At 43.4% G+C, this 22,315-nt stretch overlaps 1 protein-coding gene across 4 annotated transcripts in view; it reads left to right on the top strand.

Annotated features, from left to right (window-relative positions):
- The first annotated feature begins 1,046 nt into the window (after positions 1–1,046).
- TDRD1 (tudor domain containing 1) overlaps positions 1,047–22,315 on the top strand; it is a 60,807-nt gene continuing 39,538 nt past the window's right edge. The window contains exons 1-8 of one of the 4 annotated variants that reach the window (XM_039482560.1): positions 1,447–1,463; positions 8,462–8,563; positions 9,503–9,853; positions 11,196–11,266; positions 12,058–12,081; positions 16,104–16,251; positions 16,927–17,032; positions 19,197–19,260. In XM_039482560.1, coding sequence (XP_039338494.1) covers positions 9,535–9,853; positions 11,196–11,266; positions 12,058–12,081; positions 16,104–16,251; positions 16,927–17,032; positions 19,197–19,260 — 732 coding nt within the window. In that variant the 5' untranslated portion in view covers positions 1,447–1,463; positions 8,462–8,563; positions 9,503–9,534. Of the gene's footprint in view, positions 1,176–1,356; positions 1,464–1,811; positions 1,943–8,461; positions 8,564–9,502; positions 9,854–11,195; positions 11,267–12,057; positions 12,082–16,103; positions 16,252–16,926; positions 17,033–19,196; positions 19,261–22,315 lie in introns of those variants that run through there. The other 3 variants (XM_039482561.1, XM_039482559.1, XM_039482562.1) reach the window with 3 other exon arrangements.

Consider the following 22,315-nt stretch of genomic DNA (forward strand, 5'->3'; position numbering starts at 1 on the left):
GGGTGCCATCATCAGTGTTATTAACTGCATCTGAACCCATTATAAATCAAACCTATGATCAGCTGTAAAATAATCACTTAGCTTTGATAATAGAGCCAGGCCTCGTGTGAACCCAGTCACCAAACCCACTGCACCATGCCACTTCAAGTAGGAAAGCCACTAGGCTCAGTCCGTGCATGCCTAAAGGTAAATTAAAATTCATTAGGACACTGGGCACAAAGAACATTTGGGCCCCCTGCTTCTCCTATCCCCTGAGGCCCTGGCCAGGCCAGAAGCCAGAGCTGCTGCCCAGGGACCCAAGCCACTGTGGGCGGAGCCATGAGCTGTTCTCTGTGAACAATCTGATTTCAGTTTGAGCAGCCTATTTTGGTTGAATTTCAGCTTGTTCCCAGGCAATTTAAACAAAACTGAAAAAGCCACTCTCAGATGTTTTCACTGCAAAAAAGTTGTGGCTTTACACAGATGTGGTGAATTTGAGATTGCTATCTCAATGTAAAATCCTAGTGGAAACAAAACACTGTAGTTCATACCTCAGTGTAGTTAGTTGAGGTCACCCCTATATCTAACTGGGGTTTAGCCCTATTAGCTACATTAAGGTCAGAACTACCTGTGCCTTCCCCACACTCAATTTTATATCACAACACTGATCCTGGATTCGAAACACACCATCCTTGCAGTGCACACATAACCTTTAACTGAAATCAGAGCAGCCACACCGGGATTTGCACTGGTTTAACTAAATCAGTTTAAATTCACCTCTTCAGTTAAACCAGGGCCACTTTTACTTGCAGACAGCCTCCATGCTCATCAGATCACCTTACATTTGATGCCATCAAAGAACAGCAATTTATTGACAAGGCAACACATGCTGAGTTAGGGCTACTGTGAGGCCAAGGGTGACGGTGAGGGAAATATTTTTAAAAAACATGAGCTAGAGTAATTGCGTCCAGAGGTTCTTCCACAGGCTGTCGCTTATGATGATCGAATCTCTCCATCAAAGGCATCTCCTGTTGCCTTCGCCCCTTGCACCACTTTTAACCCAGTGTCACTCCCTGGACTAGCTGCGGAGCTACGCTGGGGGCTGGACCCCGAAGCCCCGCGGCCGGATCCCGGGGGCCGAAGCCCTGTGGCCGGGAGACGGAGCACGCGGCCGAAGCCTGGGAGAAGGCACCGGGGTGAGCCCGAGGCCGGAGCCCGCCGCCCCCACGCGCCGGGGGCCTGAGCCGGGATCCCGGGGCCGGATCCCGGAGCTGCGGCGGGCAGGGTCGGGGCTGGGGCTGGGCCTGGCCGGGGGCGAGGCCGGCGCGTGGGCGGGGCCCGGTAGGGGAGCGGCGCGTGGTGGGCTGGGCGCGGGCGGCAAGGAGGAGACCCTGCCCCCGGCCTGGCTAACGGTGGCGGCGCTGCGCTGCGCGGGGCCTGCCCTGCCCTGCCCTGCCCGCCGGCCCGGCGTGAGGAGAGACGCTGTGAGCAGAGGGCCGGGGCGGCCCGGGCTTCGGGCGCGCTGTAGGGCCGGGAGCGGGGTGTGGGAGCGGGAGCCCGTCCCAGGGCTGTGGGGATGCGGCCGGGCGGGGCCCTTGGGTCGCTGCTCCGTGGCTCAGGTTCCCCACAGGCTGCTGGGCAGTGGGGCCCTGGAGGAGGAAGCAGGCACAGCGGCACCAACCCCCCCAGCTGTAGCACCCTGTGAATCAGGGGCATGGTTCTTCCCATGGTGCAGCCCAGGAACTGAGGCCCGTGGGCGAGGCTGGGACTTCCCAGGGGCCTAATGGAGTTAGGGATGCTTCTCCCATTGAAAATCCTTAGGAGGCGTGTACTTACTCAGGGCTTACTTGGCAGTTATTCGGGTGCAAGGAGCGGTGCGGATTTAAAGCTTTTTGGCTAATACGGAGTAACCGTCTATGTGGGTTCCAGAATAAAAGTGCCTTTTGTCAACTTCTGGATTAAGGTATTTGGGAAAAGGTGCTCTTATTCCAGAATAAGAGCCGCCCTCTGGGGCACTATGGCAGAATGCTTTATTCTGTGATAGCTAGGGTGACCAGATGTCCCAATTTTATAGGGACAGTCCTGATTTTTGAGTCTTTTTCTTATATTGCAGGGGTCGGCAACCTTTCAGAAGTGGTGTGCCGAGTCTTCATTTATTCACTCTAATTTAAGGTTTCACTTGCCAGTCATACATTTTAACATTTTTAGAAGGTCTCTTTCTATAAGTCTATAATATATATAACTGAACTATTGTTGTATGTAAAGTAAATAAGGTTTTTTAAATGTTTAAGACGCTTCATTTAAAATTTAAATTAAAATGCAGTGCCCCCCAGACTGATGGCCGGGACCCGGGCAGCGTGAATGCCACTGAAAATCAGCTTGCGTGCTACCGGTTGCCTACCCCTGTTATATAGACTCCTATTACCCCCCACTCCTTGTCCTGATTTTTCACACTTGCTGTCTGGTCACTGTAATGATAGCTGTCTTGGTCAGTTTTCCCCAGAGAGAAACTCTTAGGCCCTTCTGAAAATCCCAGTTTAGGTGATTTGCCTAAAGAGTTACAGAGAGCTAATTGTAAAGGTGGTAATAGAACACAGAGCTGTCTCCCATTTGCATGCATTGCCCCAGAAACCAGCCTCTTCCCCTCAGTGCTGTTGCCAAATATTAAGAATACTGTTTTAGATTTTAGACTAGTATTGTGTCTATTTCCTACTGATGGAAATGTTGTTTCTGGCTTTGCCACTGACCCTGTGTAAACTTGGTCAAGTTGGTTTTCCTGTTATTCCTTTCCCACCTATAAAGTGGTGATTTACTTTTATCTCTTGGTGGTGTGAGACTTCATTCTTTAGCATTTCAGGGCTTCCTGAGCTTCTGATGAAAGATGCTCTAGAACAGGGGTAATCAATTATCTTTTTGTCAATGGCTAAAATTTTTGGTCAAGGTTTAGACTCTAGATAAAATAAGATTTTGCAGTCCATCCAAAAACATCTGGTGGCCTGGATTTGGCCTGTGGTCTACCTATTGATTACCCCTGCTCTAGAAGTGGAAAGTTTTATAGTTAAAGTCAACTGAATGATTTCATTGGGTGTGCTCTATTTAGATTAAATTGAGGTGTTGTAATCTATTCAGTGCGTATTAAGCCAGGCAGTTTTATTTAGAGTGTTGGATGTTAATACTTAGCAGGAGGAGTGTTATCATTCTTGTTGGAGGTGCATGAAGCGGTAGAAACCATTGGGCTAAGTAGGAGAAACCGCTTTTCAGGAATTGTCAGTAATATAACTAGATCAAATATTTGAATTGTGTATAATATGTTAGCTTCAGTGAACCAGACAACTTGTTCAGTGCTGCTATATTTGTTATTTATAACATCTCACCTTGCTATGTTAATTTAGTGATATGCTATGTAGTGTATTTAGAAGCAGGGGTCTGTAATTATCTAATACGTTAATTTTTTTTTATATTCCAAGTTTCTTAATCCAAGATGCAGTACTTAATCCTCATTAAATCATTGGCAAGGTAGAAGTCTTAAAAATACATGTTTGATTTTAAATCAAACAAGTGTCTGAGTAACTTTCAAAGTGAAAAACACACTAACATAACTATGGCCATTTATTGCTCTTCAGAACTTTCCAGAACAGTTCACTTTTGATCTGAGTCCAAATACGGAAAACTTTCTCTCCAAGGTACTTTACTAGCTAGAGTGCTAGCTTTAGCAATAACTGTAACTTCTCTGCCATAACATAATTTATTTAAAAAATAAGGTCCTTGAAATTTGTAGATTTTCTGCTTCTATGGAAACTTTGTCACTGTCTGTCATCCTTTTTTATAATAAAATTCAACTGCCACACACTAACGGGCTGGGTTTGTGAGGTGATAAGGAGAGAATTTTTATTCTTACATTTCATCATGAGTTAATTGGCTATTTCTCAAACTAGTTCAATTCAGCTTTGCATAACTGCAACACTTTTTGAAACTTAAGTTGAAGGCTGTATTAAGAGGGACAAGAATGAATAATTCTGCATGTATTTATCAATGTTCTGGAGCTTCCGTCAAGGCTTTTGACAAGTTCTTAGTCTCATTACACTGTATACTTGAGGAATAAAATTATGTTGGTTTGTTAGGATTCCATTGAGCTCAGTTTGCTGCTCACATTGGGTAATAGGTTTAGTTTTACTTCTGTACAAGAAGGGTGAGCTAAAATGGTATGGGCAGCTTGCTTCTTACAGAGACAAGGGGTTTTCAGTAGCTACTGCTCAGAAACTACTTATTTGAAGACCTAATTACAGTATGGACTGTATGCAGCATGTGTTGGTGGTTGATTGTATATCTCCTGAGATACAGTACATGGCTTTCTTGCAAATTTATTTCCAACTAGCAAATTCTTTAACATATACAATAATGCAGTACTGCATTTTACTTTAACTTCTGGAACCCAAGGCCAGGTGTATATTACAAAGTTTGGTTAATATAAGTTCTGTTGGAGAACTTATACATCTGTTAGCACATCACGTGTGTGTGTTCATACCTGACTCTTTGTATCAGCACTGTGTGTACTCACCAGGAGTGCTGGTGTTGATGCACAGTGTACTATGGTTAGGTATTGCACTGTGCCACTTGCCTCCATCCACTGTCTTTTGGAAAATTTTGACAAGGCATGGTGGGATAGAAATGAGTCATGCAGGGATGACTGGGAGCAGGGGGTCAAGTTCCCATTATGCAGTTTTTTCCATCCCATATTACTATCCACATCCCATACATTTTGTATCTTTAAAAAAAAATTCTGTAAATCCACGTGGCACTTCTTGCTGTCTGCCATCTCTGATAGAAGCATGGAGCCCTCACAGTTATGCACTATTGTGTTTGCAACACACATGACAGGATCCTCCAGTAATTTCAGAGCCACAGGAAGAACTGCAGCAATGGGGAGACATAATCATTTCAAGGAGGACAGTTTGCTGTGGGACATAGCAAATACTAATTCAAGGTTGTTGGTGACATTCACGGAACAGCTGCAGATTGTTGAACACCACTTCTGGGCACAAGAAATGAGCACTGACCAGTGGGATTGGATCATAATGCAAGTTTGGGATGACAAGCAGTGGCTCATCCTCTCTGTGTGCTGATCTCGCTCCAACTCATGGACAACAGAAAAAGAGCTGCAAGCAGTTGAGAAGCAGTTGGCAATTGGACTGTGAAGGCTTGTAATGCAAGATTCCTACCAGTCAGTCATTTTGGAGTTTGAAAATCCACAGTGGGGGCTGTTGATAGACTTATGTTGCACAGGAGTGTGGCTCTTGGTAATGTGCATGATAAAATGAATGGATTTTTCTGCAATGAGGTTCCCAAACTGCAGTGGGGTGATAGAAGGCACACACATTCCTATTTTGGCTCCAGCCCACCTTGCCACAGAGTACATCAATAGAAAGAGCTACTTTTTTATAGTTATGGAAGTGTTAGTGGATCAGCACCAACTGATATTAATGTTGGCTGGTCAAGGAAGGTGCGTGACACAAACATCTTTAGAACATAGAACTGTTCAGAAAACTACAAGTAGGAACGTTCTTTCCCTACTGACAGATTACCATTGGCCATGTTGAAATGCCAGTACTGATCCTGGGAGACCCAGTTTATCCCTTGCTTCATTGGTTCATTTAGCCATACACCAGCCATCTCGACAGCACCATGGAAAGAGTCAACTACCATCTCAACAGGAACAGAATGACAGTTGAATGTGCTTTTGGTAGAGAGAAGTGATTCTGGTGTTTACTTCCAAGACTGGATCTCAGCGAAAATAATATCCCAATGATTATAGCTGCCTGTTGTGTCCTGTATAATATCTGTGAGGCAAAGGGGTAGAAGTTGCTGCTTGGGTGGAGGGCAGAGGTGGAGCAGCTTTCTGATGAGTTTGAACAGGCAGGCACAAGTGGTATTAGAAGAGCACAACATAGATCTATGAGACTGAGGGAGGCCTTGAAAGAGCACTTTAACTGTCAGCCACCATAATGTAGTGTGGTGAATTGTGCTCTACCTGGACATGAAGTTTTGGGGCCTGTTAGGAATTATGTGATGCTTGGTGTGCATTTATATGACTAATACAGTCAGTGCATCTGTTAATTATACAGTGCTTGCTGCACATTTATAATTACACCTCTACCCCGATATAACATGAATTCGGGTATAACGCAGTAAAGCAGCGCTCCGGGTGGGGGGGCCCACTCCGGCGGATCAAAGCCAGTTCGATATAATGTGGTTTCACCTATAACACAGTACGATTCTTTTGGCACTGGAGGACCGTGTTATATCGGGGTAGAGGTGTATTACACTCAGGTGTATGTCACTGATCCTATGAGAGCCTTTGCCCTGTACAATCACAAGTAGTGGGTGCTTTGAGTAGCCTTGGGCAGATATTTAAAAAAATGTTTTGTATATCAAAACCACTTGCAACAAAAACTGATTAAAAAACAAATGCAATGAAAACTTATGAAATAAGTTCTGCTCTATTGATTTAACAAGGGAAAAGAACATTCATCTCCATTTCAGTCTATTTTTGCTACACATCCAGCAACTGTGAAGCTGTGGCTGTTTGTACTGTCCCCTGGCATGGAGTGGTGGGGGTAGGAACACAGCCTCTGATGCCACATGGAACATTGAGGGTGTAGGGAGGTGCTAAAATGGAGTTCTCCATTGACTACAGAGGGAGGAGAGCCCATGCTTGTTGAACTTTTAGGTCAGCAAGTGTCCGCAGTATTAGTGCTTGCTGTTGGAGAAGTCCCATTTTGTCTGGGTGCATTTCCCTCTACTTTTCCTGCCGTGACTCCTGGGCCTTTCTGCTATCCATTCTTTCTTTCTCCATACTGTCAGCAGTATTCACCCTCCAGGCCTTCTGTTCACAATTCGATGCAGCACTGACTTGCAGGATCTTGTTGAGCTTATCCTTCCATGTTCTTTACTTTCTCTTCCTCATCAGAGCCAAGTGTTTCACAGATAAGGAGGGGACATCCCTCAAGGCTGCAATGGCAATAGCCACAGATAAAACACAAAGACTCGTCACTGTATTTAGTTACAACAGAAGGTGGAAGTTAATGTTCAGAACTCATCCCATAAAAGTTTTAAACAAGACATTCTTATTGACACCAGTTTTGGAGCACTTTGGCGCAGCACCACCCTCTGGTCCCAGGCATAGTGAGTATACCCTGTGAGGGAAATGGGGTGGGGGGGAGAGAAGGAGGGAATTGTTTGATTGCCTGAAACAATAAAACTTTGGTCCTTGTTTCCATGTATGAGTGCAGGGCAATGGCACTGAGTAGTGCCACTGTTTTCCACAGGTGGTGGTGATTTTTTAGCTGATATTTCGCTCCTGAGGGTAACAAAGGCACAGAGAGCACAGCTGCTGCTGGCATTCCAAAGCCTCCTGGGCCTGCCTGCTGTTAGCCTGTTTAAAGCAATGGTGCCTGCCAAAGTCATTGTGACTGGCACAGGAAAGTGTCCTATTGCAGAGGAAGAAATAAGACTGCCATCTCCAGAAATCTTCAGGAGAGGATTGCAGAGTACGTCCATGGAAGTTTGATTGAGATCTCTCAGGAGGATTCAGGGGACATCCCTGTGTACATAAACATTTCCACATCTCTTTCTCTCCGACCCCCCCCCCCCCGCCAATGTTGGACTGCTACCTCTTCTAGTACAAGTAAAACAACGAAAAGTACATACCTTTGTCCTGTGAAGTTGGTGTCTGGCACCATCTGTACTTTTAAACATTGTAATGGAAAAGGCATTCACATATTTACCCAAGGTTCCTTCCCGTGCATCAGGCTCAGCTGGCGAGACAGGTTGCCTACCCCTGGTCTAGCCAATGGCACGCATGCAGAAGGCGGCATATGAGCTGATTTTCAGTGGCACTCACACTGCCCGGGTCCTGGCCACTGGTCCGGGGGGCTCTGCATTTAAATTTAATTTTAAATGAAGCTTCTTAAACATTTTAAAAACCTTATTTACTTTACATAAACAATAGTTTAGTTATATATTATAAACTTGTAGAAAGAGACCTTCTAAAAACATTAAAATATATTACTTGCACACGAAACCTTAAATTAGAGTGAGTAAATGAAGACTCTGCATGCCACTTCTGAAAGGTTGCTGACCCCTGGGCTAGACTGTAGTGTAGTCTCAAACATGTCCTGGCTTGGGACATAGCTGGATGCCTACAATGCCACATTGCAGATCCCTCCCCATCCTCCTCCTGCTTGCTGTTAGCGCCAGGTGTCTCCATTGGGCTCCTCCGAGGTATTAGCAGTGCTGTGCAGGGTGCTGGTGGGGTTTCCACTAAGTATGGCAAGCAGCTAGTTGTAAAAGCAAGTTTGCGGCTAGGCACTAGATTAACTGTTGGCCTTCCTGGCCTTGTGGGATGCCTGCCACAGTTCCTTCATTTTCATGTAGTACTGTTGCTGATCCCTGTTGTTTCCTTTTGCCTGCCTCTCCTTTTCAGTTTTTCATAGATGACCACATTTCTACAACTGCTCTGTGGCTATGGCTGCACAACCTCTTTTCCTCAGGCCATAGTACCTCCAGACAGGAGTGTCTAGGATGTGTAAGTGGCATGACCAGTTGGGCAGTTGCACACAACAAGGGAGAGCTGCTAGCTGGGCAGTTGGGAAAAGGCATTTCAAAAATAAACATTTGAGGGAGAGGGGTCTGGTCTCCATGACCCCAGAGCAGTGGAGTTCACAGTTGTGACCAGAGCAGTCACTGGCGGGCGTTGTGGGACAGCTGCTGGAGGCCTGTAAGGGTCGACATAGGTCATGCAGTGTCTACACTTGTTCTGTGTCAATCTCAGTCTGTTGGCCATGGCTCAATGCCATTTGGGGAGGTGGTGTTACTGTGACAGGGTGGTTATGGCGTCTGGAGATAAATTTGAGTGCAGACACGTGCACTTTTAGGGTCATTTAAGGTGACTTATGTCAGCCTAATTTTCTAGTGGAGACCACCCCCAAATGCCAAAAAAATCATTGAAAAGCAGAGCCTGGTACAATATACTCCCAAGATGATCCTTGCCAAATCAAATTTGGATTTTCTTCCTAATATTTCAACTTGTAATACTTCAGAACCCTTGCCTTCAGTTGCTTATCTCTAGTCCTTTAAGAACAGGGGAGTATAACAATTAAGTGTTACATCTCCATTTTTTTCTCAGAATTATGCTGTTAGTATTAGCTCAACATAGACACGGGTTTACTAAAAATATGGACAGCTCAATGAGAGAGAGATTTATTTCCGTCTACCATCACTACCCCTTTGAGAGTTCTTTACTAACGAATTCTCGGTCAGGAATGACAAAAATGGTTGAAATTTTAAGGAAGAAACTTAATACACCTTTCTTTTAGGATAATCATTTATACTTTATTTTCTTCATTAGTTTAATAAGCATTGTTAAAACTTTCCTTAAAATTAAGCTATATTTAAGTATTTTAAAAGTCAGAGTTAACTGCTATATCCAGTTTAACACATGTTTCAACTACTTTTTTTTCTCTAGGTTTTGTAATTACAAAATAGTAACTTTGTAGGATGTCAGGGAATGATTTGGGTGTGAATGTTTACAAGATAAACCGACGATTTCATATAAAGAGCAAGGAGAGCAAAGCCCCAAATGAATCCTTAAGAGGCCCTCACACCTACCCCAACTCAGGGCTTTTCACCCAGAAGCTTGGAGGTAGAACTTCTGGATTATCCAACAAAAACTTCTTATTTTGTGAGCAAACTAAACAGTTCTTTAATAGTCGTGAGAATGGTTTAGGAGATGCTAGCTCTCATTGCAAGAGTGGAGTGGCAAATGACTTTAACAAGGAAGAGTTTGGATCCAAGATGAGCAAGGGAACACTAACAGGTGAGAGAAAACATCTTTTAAATAGGGTAAGCTATGTGAAGGGTTACCTTTTTGTAGCACTATACAACATGCCCATACATGTAGTGTGCAGGTGGGAGGGAAAAGACTAATTTAATAAACTTCCTCACTAATCTGAAATTCCAGTTTGATAAAGGTCATCAATCTGAATATAGATAGAGTACCTGGTAATGGGATAACATTAATTTGCCATACGCATGTGTATATGTAAAAAATTATGCATAACAATTGTAAATGTATATGACTTAGGAATAAAATCCATTAAAGGGAAACTATCAAATTGTTATCTAGTCACTTTAAAAAGTTGTTAATTTCAGGGACTGCTTATGTCTTGATAACTAAAGGTTTCCCCTTGCTTGTGTAAGTCTTTCAAACAGCAACAAGCATACAATACTCCTGGGAGAATTCTGCACCACTGCGTAATTCAGAATTTGCACGGAATGTTTTGTGCAGAATTTTATTTTTCCCCTGCAAAATTGGCCCTGCAGAGCTGCTGGGGGCTTCTAGATCTGGCAGAGCAGTGAGGATGCACGCAAAATCATTTGAGTGCTGATAGTCTTCCAGTGCTTTTCCTTCAGTCTTCTTCTCTCACCCCACCCCCCCCCGGGCCGCAAGGATAAACAGCTTCTCCCATAATTGAAAGCCCTAGGAAATGATTCTTAATTTCTCAACACAAAGAACCATGGGATATGCCCCTGCTAGGCATATGGGTGAGTGCAGAAATAGTGTGAAACGGTAATGCAGATATGGCTTTGCTGTGGGGACATTCACATCCAGATTAGGCTAACCTGGATGTTCAGACCTGGGTGCCAATCACCTAGGTTAACTGTGCAGTAAAACTAGAAACAGTTATTTTAGCTAATATTTCTATTCCCGTAATGGGTCATCTAATGGCATTTCAGAATGTTTAGTTGGTCTCTCTTTAAATCTTGTGTTTGGGTCATACTCTTTTAAAGTCACACCCATGGACTTAAGTGGTATAATTTGTATTGATAAGGGTGCATGATTTTGTTAATTACTCATCCAAAGTCTTGTATCAAGTGATAGACTGATCTCGTTTTTATTACATGAGGAGTTTCAGTGATATCTTTGGTAATTTTTGATTTGTGTCAAAAATTGTTAGTCAACTGTAAAACAAAAAGCTGTGGCACTTGTGTTTTCATATTCCTTTGCTCTTAATTTGTAGAAATGGAAGATCTTCAGTTTTCTTAGACAAAATATTATTTGAAACTTTCTCATGCTTTTTGTAAACAATCTGTTAATACTACACCTGTCTTTGGTTTTATGAAATCAGACCATTTTGTAAACAATTCTTTGTTTTTAGGAAACTCAGTGGAAAGCATAAGCGATAGAAGTAGTTTGCTGTTAAAACCTTCAACTAAGGAGGAAAATGCTGTGAGTTGGGGTTTTGTGCCAAATTGGTAACTTGTATAATGCTAACAAATGATCACCATATATTTTATGCCTTTCTAGAATATTTGCATTTGTGTTTATTTTTGCTTCATTTTTTTCCTGCTGGCATCACATTACAATTAACCATTTGTTTGTTGTTGTTTGCAGATGCAATATTCTTGCTTACAAGTGACCTTATTTGTGTACTTTATAAAATATAAACTTAAACTCACATTTAACTTATTTTTAAACATAAATGCCCAGTAGCTCAGCAAAATTTTCACTGTTCTTCACAGGTAGTCTATAAACTGCCAAGTAAATATCAGAAAAAATATTAAGGGTTTTAATGAGAAGGTACCTCCTGGCTCAAATTTAAAAAATGGCATTGGAACAGTGATTCTCTAACAGTATCAGAGATACAGTGTGCTGGTCAAAATTAAAGCCATAATTTTGAGAGATGCACTTAAACTCCCTCCCCATCCATATTTATCTTATAATGTAGCTTCTTGAATATGCCTCTGAAAATCACTGACTTGACAAAGATGGAAATTTAAAAGACCCTTGTTTTGTTAAAGGCCATCTGTTCTCCACTAAGACAATAAATTGACTTCTTCACTGGCTAGTGGTCTAGAAAGATCCTGGACCAAATATTATCTTTGAATTTGTAAGAATGTAAGACTGATGTGAGTCCTAAAATGATGTTCATACTCTCGAAGAGATCATAAATGTTTTTGAGGTGCATGAAATGTAGGAAAACTGAATTACCCAGTTTCTCTATCCTGTTTTCTCTCTAGGTTGCTGGTCCAAACTTAACCCAGGTGAGTAAAAATTAACATTTGGCCATTCAGTCAGAGGACTATTGTATTCACATGAAATACAGTGTAGAAATTTTGAAAAAAGAAAAACTGACTAATGTTAGAAGTGTTGGTATACCTACTTTTAAATGTACATGTCTGTTGTAAATTCCTTCTTTCTGGGCTAGTTATGTTATTTCTCACTTCTATTAATTTTTCAAAATTTGTGCTCTGTTTGTAGGTCTTTTTTTCTTTTCTAGCTGTTGTCTTGCTCTGCTTTTTGTTGGTCGTCTTCTCCCTATAATATATATATTTTTTCTCTCCACCGTCACTGGCACACTGAACAAACAGCATTCCCTAACTTATTGACAAATATCAATTTGCTAAAAGCATTTTCTCAATAAGATTTTTAAAATGTCTTTATTCGATTTAGCTTAATTTGGTTCTTCACTGATCTGAGTGTTCACACTAGGGTTTGCACTGATTTAAGTTAAACTGCCGCCAACCTATTTTAGTTACATTGTTGAAAAAACTGTATGTAGGCCAGCCTTCATGCTACAGTGAGGTAAGGTCTTTGATTTTAAATGTCTAAAATCTGTATGAGGCCTGCACATGTGAGACCTGAAACTGACGTTTTTTCAGAACTAATGCTGTGTACCTTTTTTCATAAAGAGTTACTAAATAGCATATGAAAGCTGTGTCTACAATAGCACTTTTCTCGCTAAAACTTTTGTCGGTCAGGGTGTGAAAAAAACACTTCACTGACAGAAGTACCAGCGAGGACAGCACTATGTCGGCAGGAGACACTCTGCTGCCAACATAGCTACCACTGCTTGTTGGGGATGGTTTAATTATGCCGACAGGAGAGAGCTCTTCTGTCGGCATAGAGCAGTTACACGGGAGAACTTACAGTGGTGCAGCTGTAAGGTCTGTAGTGTAGACATAGCTGAAATCTCCTACTCTTTACTCTGTCGCAATACTGATAGTAGCTGGCAAAGTTGCAGTTTCAGAACTTCTTTGCTTTTGCATTACCCTTATTGTTACTCTCTATTTTGTTTGAATTGTTATCTAATTAGATGTAAGAATCAAATGTAAAATAATTTGCTGATACATTATTCATTAAATGGTCTAATTACAGAATCGTAAATAAAACTAGTAGATGAAAGCTGTGCTGTTGCATAGGCATAATTTTTATTTTTGGGCAGGGGGAGCCAAAAATGGTTGAGAACTTAAAAATTGGACAGTAACAGACTGTGAATCCCAGTGATATTCCAAATTAAAAAAAGTTTTCAAACATGCTTGTAGCTGTTTCTATCACTGCATACTGACTCAACAGGCATTCTTGGCTTCAGAGTGATGTTTGGAGTTGTTTTGTATCTGGGGCAGGGTTGTGGTAGGAGTTTTCATTCTCCACGTACACAAGAGTGTTTGCTGCAGTGGGGGCCTGCGTGTATTTGGGGTTATTGTGTATATTATTTGTGTAGACTCGTGTCTGGGGGTTGTGTTTTGTGCAAGTGGTAGTTAGGACAGACTACCATCTGTGTAGTCTCTCTCTCATGCAACAATATTATTGGTTGTATGAGAGCATGAAAATTAATTATAGATTAAGGGTGGTGATTAGTTGTTATCTCTGATATCACAATAATGTCGGACTCTTGGCATGGCACAGATACAGTAACTCCTTATTTAATGTCCTCCCGCTTAACGTTGTTTCAAAGTTACATTGCTGCTCAATTAAGGAACATGCTTGTTTAAAGTGCAGTGCTCCCTTATAACATTGTTTGGCTGCCTGCTCTGTCCACTGCTTGTAAGATTCTGTGAAAAAGCAGTGACTTGACAAGAGAGTATTGCACAAGTTCCTCTTCTCTGCCTCTTCCCCCTCCCTCCCAGCGCTTCCCCCACCACCAACAAGCTGTTTGGCGGCGCTTAGGACTTTCTGGGAGGGAGGGGAGAGGAGTGGAGATGCAGCGCTTCCCCGTTCCTCCCCCTCCCTCCCAGAAAGTCCTAACCACCGCCAAACAGCTGTTTGGTGGCAGTTAGAACTTTAGGGCGGGGGAGGAGCGGGGATGCGGCACTTACCTGCTCCTCACCCTCCCTACCAATGCTTTGGACTTTCTGGGAGGGAGGGAGAGGAGTGGAGACGCAGCGCTTCCCTGCTCCTCCCCCTCCTTCCCAGAAAGTCCTAACCGTCGCCAAACAGCTGTTTGGTGGCAGTTAGAACTTTAGGGCGAGGGAGGAGCGGGGATGCGGTGTGCTCAGGAGAGGAGATGGAGCGGGGACGGGAAGAGGCAGGGCCGCCCAGAGGGGGGGGCAAAGAGGGCAATTTGCCCCAGGCTCCGCAGGAGCCCCCAAGAGAACAGCGGAGGCTCCCGCCTCCACCTCTCTCCTGGAGCCTCAGCGCATCAAGCGCCGAGTCTCTGCCGGGGCCCCTGAGCCCCGCCCCGCTCAGAGCCGCGTGGTCAGGGGGCGGGGCTGGGAGCTCCAGGCTGAGCTCAGCTCCCTCCGCTCGGCGTGGGGCTCCCAGCCCCGCCCCTTCACCACGCGGCTCGGAGCGGGACGGAGCTCAGGCCCCGCCGGCCGCACGCTGCGGCTGTTCCAGCGAGGCGCTGAGACTCCGGGTGAGGAGGGATCCGGGGGTAAGAGGCTGGGGCGGGGGGGAAGCGGGACCCGCCGCCGAAGCGCAGCCCGGTCTTCGGCGGCGGGGGGCCCCTTCCGTTCCGGGACCTGCCGCCGAAGTGCCCCGAAGACCCGCGGCGGGGACACCCCCCCTGCCGAATTACCGCCGAAGACCGGGCTGCACTTCGGCGGGGGGTGCCCCGGCGGCGGTCCTTGGGTGGCGGGGGGCTCCCGCCGCGGGTCTTCGGGGCACTTCGGCGGCGGGTCCCGGAACGGAAGGGCCCCCCGCCGCCGAAGACCCCGGGCCCCCGGAATCCTCTGGGCGGCCCTGGGAAGAGGTGGGCCTGGAGTGGAGCGGGGACGGGAAGAGGTGGGCCTGGAGTGGAGCGGGGACGGGAAGAGGTGGGCCTGGAGTGGAGCGGGGACGGGGAGAGCATCCCCTGGCAAAGTCGGCGCCTGTTCTTCTCTGGGGAAGCTGCTGCTGCTGCAGCTGCAAAGGTGATTCCGTTGTGCCTGTGTGGGGTAAGCCAGGGGCACTCCCTAACCACAGTACAGTACTGTACAGTATATAATGCCTTTTGTTTGCCCCCAAAAAATTTCCTTGGAACCTAACCCCCTGCTTTCCCATTAAATCTTATGGGAAAATTGGATTCGTTTTTAACATCGTTTCACTTAAAGTTGCATTTTTCAGTAACATAACTACAACGTTAAGTGAAAAGGACAGAAGTACTTATGGCACCTTAGAGACTAACAAATTTATTAGAGCATAAGCTTTCATGGGCTATAGCCCACTTCATCAGATGCATGTAGTGGAAAATAAACATTAAGTAAGGAGTTACTGTTCGCCCCTTATTGTAAGTGTATATCCCTTAGAGTCAAAATGGGTGAATCTTCTTATATAGGTAATCCAAAATATTGCTGTAACCCAATTGCAGCATAACAGATGTTCTGGCATAATTATTTAAGTTTATAAACAGGTAAATTGTTTCACTGAAGGAATAAAACTGTTTACATTTTAAAGGTTGAAATTTCTTACTGGATTAAAGCATTTAGGAGCTAGACAAATTTGTACTATGAAAAGAATTGTTCAATCTCTCTGTTGATCCTGGCATCTTCTCTTGTTAATCAAATGGTACCCCTAAATGATCATGATCCACAGTTTGCTTAAGTGAAACAGCTCTATGTTAGTTTTAAAAAATTAAGAAATCTGCTTTAAATGTCTCAATTTAAATAGCAATTTTAAAGTGTGGTCAGGACCTTAATTGAATAAAACTTGCTCAATACTGAAAACTTAATTTGGTAGCTTTATCTGCTACTTTTCTATACTGGGGTAAGCAGTTCTAGAATTGTAGGTATTCCGTATTAGAATATTACTGCTTTAGGGCTTTGAGTTCCTGTTTAAAAATATTGAGATTTGTGTTCTCTTACAGAGCTCCAATTCTGACTTGCTTCACACAAAGCAGAAAAAGATACAGAATTCCCCTGAGAATATTTTATCTATAAGCTACGATTCAAAACTATTTAATTCGTTAATGCTGACCCCTCGGATGACTACTTGCCATCATTGTGGTCTGTATGGTAAGCCTGTATTACTATCCTTTAGGCCTGCACACACAGTACTCAAGTTGGACTAGGCTTTCAAGTATATATGTGCAAAAGGCTCTTATAAAAATGTAGATATTAAGCCATCTTCCCCAGACTTTCACTTTGAAAGAAAGTGATATTTAAATTGGCATAGTAATTCTGTCAAACATATAAATAGCAAGGATTTCAAAAGCATCAGACAAAACTATTAATCAGGCAAATCAATCAATGAGTCCATGCTTTGAAAATCCACAGTGATACCACACCGATGAAAAAAGCAAATGCTTAAGTGAAAAATTAATGCAGTACAGACTGGCCTTCTAAAACAAAAAGATAATGGTATATTAAGTTAATAATAAATATGTATACCATAACTTGACAGCTCTTTTTGAGAGAGAGAAGGTGGATGAGATAATACCTTTTATTGGACCAACTTGTGTGGATGAAAGGGACAGGCTTTCGAGCCTTGAAAGCTTGTCCCTTTCACCATCACAAGTTGGTTCAATAAAAGATATTACCTCACGTATCTTGTCCCTCTCACATTCTGGGTCCAGCACAGATACAGCACTGCAAATTACTTTTTTTTTTTTTTTTTAAATTGAGATTGTGCCTCTTCCTTTCCTTAGGTTAGGCACAGTACTGACTTTTTGTTGTTGTTGTTAATTTTAGGAGACCTGAGATGTTCTCAATGTAAACAGACATATTATTGCTCTACAGACTGCCAGAAGAAAGATTGGTCTGTGCATGGTATTGTATGCAAGCCAATTAAACAAAAGTAAGTTTAGGATGTTAAAGCAATATCTTGTAACTCAGAGAATCTTAAAAATAGGCAAATGAGAATTACTCTTGATTTAATTCTACTTTTTTTAGCTATAATTAAGATACTTTTAGATGATTTATGTTGCTTGGTCTTGTACTGAAAGATATTCCACATCATTGTAAATCTGAACATCATAAGAAAATGAGGAAGGAGAGGGCTGGAAATTAAAAAAAAAAAAAAAAAAAAGGCTCAGAAAGGTGACTGAAAATGACCTCTTACCGCTTTATACTGTCCCTGAATGGCTAAATATAAAATTTGCTGAGTTTACAAGTGAAAACATCTCTCTTATAAGTTACAACACTGCAAATGAATTTGGGGTGGGAAAAGTCAAGCTGATTTTTTTTTTTCTGCCTCTTGTTACCTGACTAATAATATAGATTTTTGCAGCCAGAGCCTACATGTCACTGTGGTGCTACCTCTATTTTCAGCTGCTACATAGTGTTAGAAGAAGTTCAAATCTATTACATGCTTGCTTTATTCTACTCTTCCATATGTGCAATAACTGTGGTTACATGGAATGAAATCCTGCTGTATTTAAATCAGTGGGAGTTTTGCCATTGACTTCAGTAGGGACAAAATTTCATCCAATGATGTGTGCTCTCTAGTGAGAGAGGAGGGGTTCCATCAGTGATGAGCTGCCAAAATCTTAACAACCGGTTCCTTCTCATGGCCTGCCCCCCGGGACTCCTGCCCCATCCACCTCCCTTCCCTGTCCCCTGATTGCCCCCCACTGCCCCATCCAACCCCTCCTCTCATTCCTGATGGCTCCCTGGGACCCCTGTCCTGCCGCCGCACAGCGCCTGGAGCACTGGGTCAGGCTGAGCTCACCGCCCCCCCCCCCCCCCCCCGCGTCCTGTGAATTAGCTGTTCGCGTGGGAAGCCTGGGAGGGCTGAGAAGCAAGTGGTAGCTTCGTGCTCAGGCCCAGGGAGGCGGCGGCAGAGCGGAGATGAGCTGGGACGGGGAGCGGTTCCCCTGCACGCCCCCGGGTTATCTGCTGCGGCGTGGGTGCCCCACCCCCCACCCCAGCTCACCTCTGCTCTGTCTCTTCCTCCCTGGGCCTGAATATGAAGTCGCCACACTGCTTCTCAGCCCTCCCAGGCTTCCCGTGTGAACAGCTGATTCATGGGAAGTCGGGGGAGTGGGAGAAGCACGGCAGAGCATCCAGGGGAGGAGGGGGAGAAGTGGGGCGGGGAGCTGGAGCACCCATGGGGTTGGCGCCTAAGGTGCCACTTTTGGATAATGTGCTCATGGGAAGTGGCCGCTCTACCTGCTCCCCGCCTAGCTACGCTTCTGGATCGCTTCAACAAACCAGTTGTTAAATTTAGAAGCCCTTTTAGAACCAGTTGTCCTGCGCAGGACAACCGGTTCTAAAAGGGCTTCTAAATTTAACAACCCGTTCCTGCGAACTGGCTCCAGCTCACCACTGGGTTCCATGGATACAAACATTTCGCTCTTTATCTTGGGATTCAGTCAAGGTAAAGAACAAATATTTGTACCCTGGAACAGACCTTTGGTGAAGCATCCACACCAGCCTTTACAAACCTGTTAATTGCCAATTAACTTGAGGTCAAGTCTAAACTCTCATTTAGTGTTTTTTGAGGTTTTTGTCAGAACCATAACTAGAGACTTAAAGAAGAAAGAGAGCTGAGATTCTGGAGAAGACAAGTTTCATAGAGGAGCTGGTACACCACACTGCTGCTGTTCAGCGTAGTGTGAGAACTTTTTGGCCCAGATTATTTGTTTTAAGTTCTGTAATAATTAGCAGTGAAGTTGCATTAATTTTCTTGTCAAGAAAGTAAAAAAAATCTGATCACTACAAAAAGAGACACACCTCAGCATGCGTGTATATTAAATGTACGTTTAAAAACCTCCCCCAGTTGTCGTCAGATGCAAGAACTGTTACTGCTAGATACCAGCTGTGCAGTATGGTTTTAAAAAAATAAAGTAAGATGGCCTTTACCTTACTTTATTAAGCAGTCTTTATTGAGGATCTAGGATGCAGATTGACACTCATATTGCTATAAGTACCTGTTACTAAAATGGTTTGATTCTTTATTTGCTTGTTCTTGAATACTGTTGTGACATTCTTTAATAGTTTAATCAGCTGCTTTATTTCAGTTTAAAGAAAAGTGAAGATAATGCCAAGTTGCCTGGTGAAATTAAGAATGACATTGATTTTAAGGTACAGAATGTTAACTTTTATCTTAATTGGCTCTGGTTTTTAGAGAAGCCCACTGCAGGCTGGATATAATAATGATGTATTTAAATTTAATGTGTTACTGTAACATGTTTTAAACATTGTAATGCTCAACTCACTATAGTGAAGAGAATAGGAAGTTAAGAAATTTTGATCGCTTCAAAATACAGTGTTGCTTCAAATCAAACGAGCTAGTCTAAGCAGCATTCCAAAATGTTTGTTAAAACATCCCTCAGCTCCCGTCCACTCACGCCCCTTCTCTACCTACGCTACATTGATGACATCTTCATCATCTGGACCCATGGGAAAGAGACTCTGGAAAAATTCCACCACGATTTCAACAGCTTCCACCCCACCATCAACCTCAGCCTGGACCAATCTACACGGGAGGTCCACTTCCTAGACACTACGGTGCAAATAATTGATGGACACATTAACACCACCCTATACCGAAAACCTACCGACCGCTATGCCTACCTTCATGCCTCCAGCTTCCATCCCGGGCACACCACAAGATCCATTGTCTACAGCCAAGCACTGAGGTACAACCGCATCTGCTCTAACCCCACAGACAGAGACCAACACCTACAAAATCTCCACCAAGCATTCTCAAAACTACAGTACCCGCACGAGGAAATAAGGAGACAGATCAACAGAGCCAGACGTGTACCCAGAAGCCTCCTACTGCAAGACAAACCCAAGAAAGAAACCAACAGGACTCCACTGGCCATCACATACAGTCCCCAGCTAAAACCCCTCCAGCGCATCATCAGGGATCTACAACCCATCCTGGAGAATGATCCCACACTTTCACAGGCTTTGGGTGGCAGGCCAGTCCTCGCCCACAGACAACCTGCCAACCTGAAGCATATTCTCACCAGTAACTGCACACCGCACCATAGTAACTCTAGCTCAGGAACCAACCCATGCAACAAACCTCGATGCCAACTCTGCCCACATATCTACACCAGTAACACCATCACAGGATCTAACCAGATCAGCCACACCATCACCGGTTCATTCACCTGCACGTCCACCAATGTAATATATGCCATCATATGCCAGCAATGCCCCTCTGCTATGTACATCGGCCAAACTGGACAGTCTCTAAGGAAAAGGATAAATGGACACAAATCAGATATTAGGAATGGCAATATACAAAAACCTGTAGGAGAACACTTCAACCTCCCTGGCCACACAATAGCAGATCTTAAGGTGGCCATCCTGCAGCAAAAAAACTTCAGGACCAGACTTCAAAGAGAAACTGCTGAGCTCCAGTTCATCTGCAAATTTGACACCATCGGCTCAGGATTAAACAAAGACTGTGAATGGCTTGCCAATTACAGAACCAGTTTCTCCTCCCTTGGTTTTCACACCTCAACTGCTAGAACAGGGCCTCATCCTCCCTGATTGAACTAACCTCGTTATCTCTAGCTTGCTTCTTGCTTGCATATATAAACCTGCCCCTGGAAATTTCCACCACTTGCATCTGAAGAAGTGGGTATTCACCCACGAAAGCTCATGCTGCAGAACGTCTGTTAGTCTATAAGGTGCCACAGGATTCTTTGTTGCTTTTACAGATCCAGACTAACACGGCTACCCCTCTGATACTTTGTTAAAACTGAAGTTTTTTACAAAAGTAGACTTCAATTATTGCTGGATCTTACCTGTGTCAGGAGAGAGTATGACAGATGGCATAGGTAGTGGAGGTTCTGATTGGAGGGGAGACATAAATATAAAATGTCTACATCTAAAACATTACGTACATGCTGATGTTTCCTAACACAGTGTATATTGTTACCCTTTTTAGCCCAGGCGGGAACGTGTGCGTTGTTTCCACTAGGAAGAGAAATTGATGAGTCCAGTATTTCTTTGATGCAATACTGTTGCTTTAGAATGTACACATAGTCCTGCTTCCCAGAGTAAGAAAATGAGAGGCATTTTCTTTGCTTGCAGTTTCAGGATTCTTTCCAGCTAGCACTCTTGTCAAAAAGCCCTCTCTTAGCTTTCTCTTCTGCTGCTTCTGTCAGCAGACAATACCCAGCCCTTGTGTTTGTATTCCATCTCCAGTATTTCAGATTTCAACTGGCCTTGCATATTGTCTGTGTTTTGGGCAGTTGCTCCTATTATTTCAGTTATCTTACTCCAAAAAAGTAGCTTAACTGTTTCTTACGTTTATCCTTAATGAAGGGCACTGTCATGGCCATCAGCTTCATCAAGGTTTCACCCAACTTCCATCATAACTTTTTCCTTTTTGGAAGGTAAATGGAGGGAAACTAGTCTGTACAAACTATTGGGTATAAATATATCTGAGCTTTCCAGTAATTAGTTTTCTGTTTACTTTTTCTACTTTAAATCCAACCTGCACTGCCAACTAATACAGCGAAGGAAATTTAATACATTTTATTCTTGCATTGAAAAATGCATCTTACAATATAGGATGTCAAAGAAAAGCTGTAGTAGATGTGGATCCCAGTATACGGGTAGGCTTATAAGCTATTATTGGAATCCCTTTTCTCGTGTACAGAAGAGAGAGTATTTTATGATATTATAGTAAGGTACAAATTAGATATGATGCCATTTTATTATGGTCTGAGCAAATTAGATATATATTGAAATCAGTGGGAGTAAGTGCCTAAATACCTTTTTGAGGATGTGGGCTTTTGGAACTACTTGGAAAGAAGGCATATGTGGTCATACTGTATTAGAGCTGTAGCAGCTTCTGAGTCCTATTTTTATGTTGTTTCTAATGCTGCAGGAAGACCAAGTCGTATTTAATTTCATTTAGATTTGCAGGTCATGTTAAATTCTTAAACAAAGCAGCCCTACTTTTTTTTTTTTTAATTGGTAAGTTATCCAATACCAAAGGCAATTGCTGCTCTTTTAGGGTATGTCTACACTGCGAAATTAGGTCGAATTTATAGAAGTCGATTTTTAGGAAGCGATTTTTATACAGTCGATTGTGTGTGTCCCCACTAAGCGCATTAAGTTGGCGGAGTGCATCCACAGTACCATGGCTAGTGTCGACTTTCAGAGCGTT

This window comes from Mauremys reevesii, linkage group 7 (assembly GCF_016161935.1).
Source record: "Mauremys reevesii isolate NIE-2019 linkage group 7, ASM1616193v1, whole genome shotgun sequence".
Taxonomy (NCBI): Eukaryota; Metazoa; Chordata; order Testudines; family Geoemydidae; genus Mauremys; species Mauremys reevesii.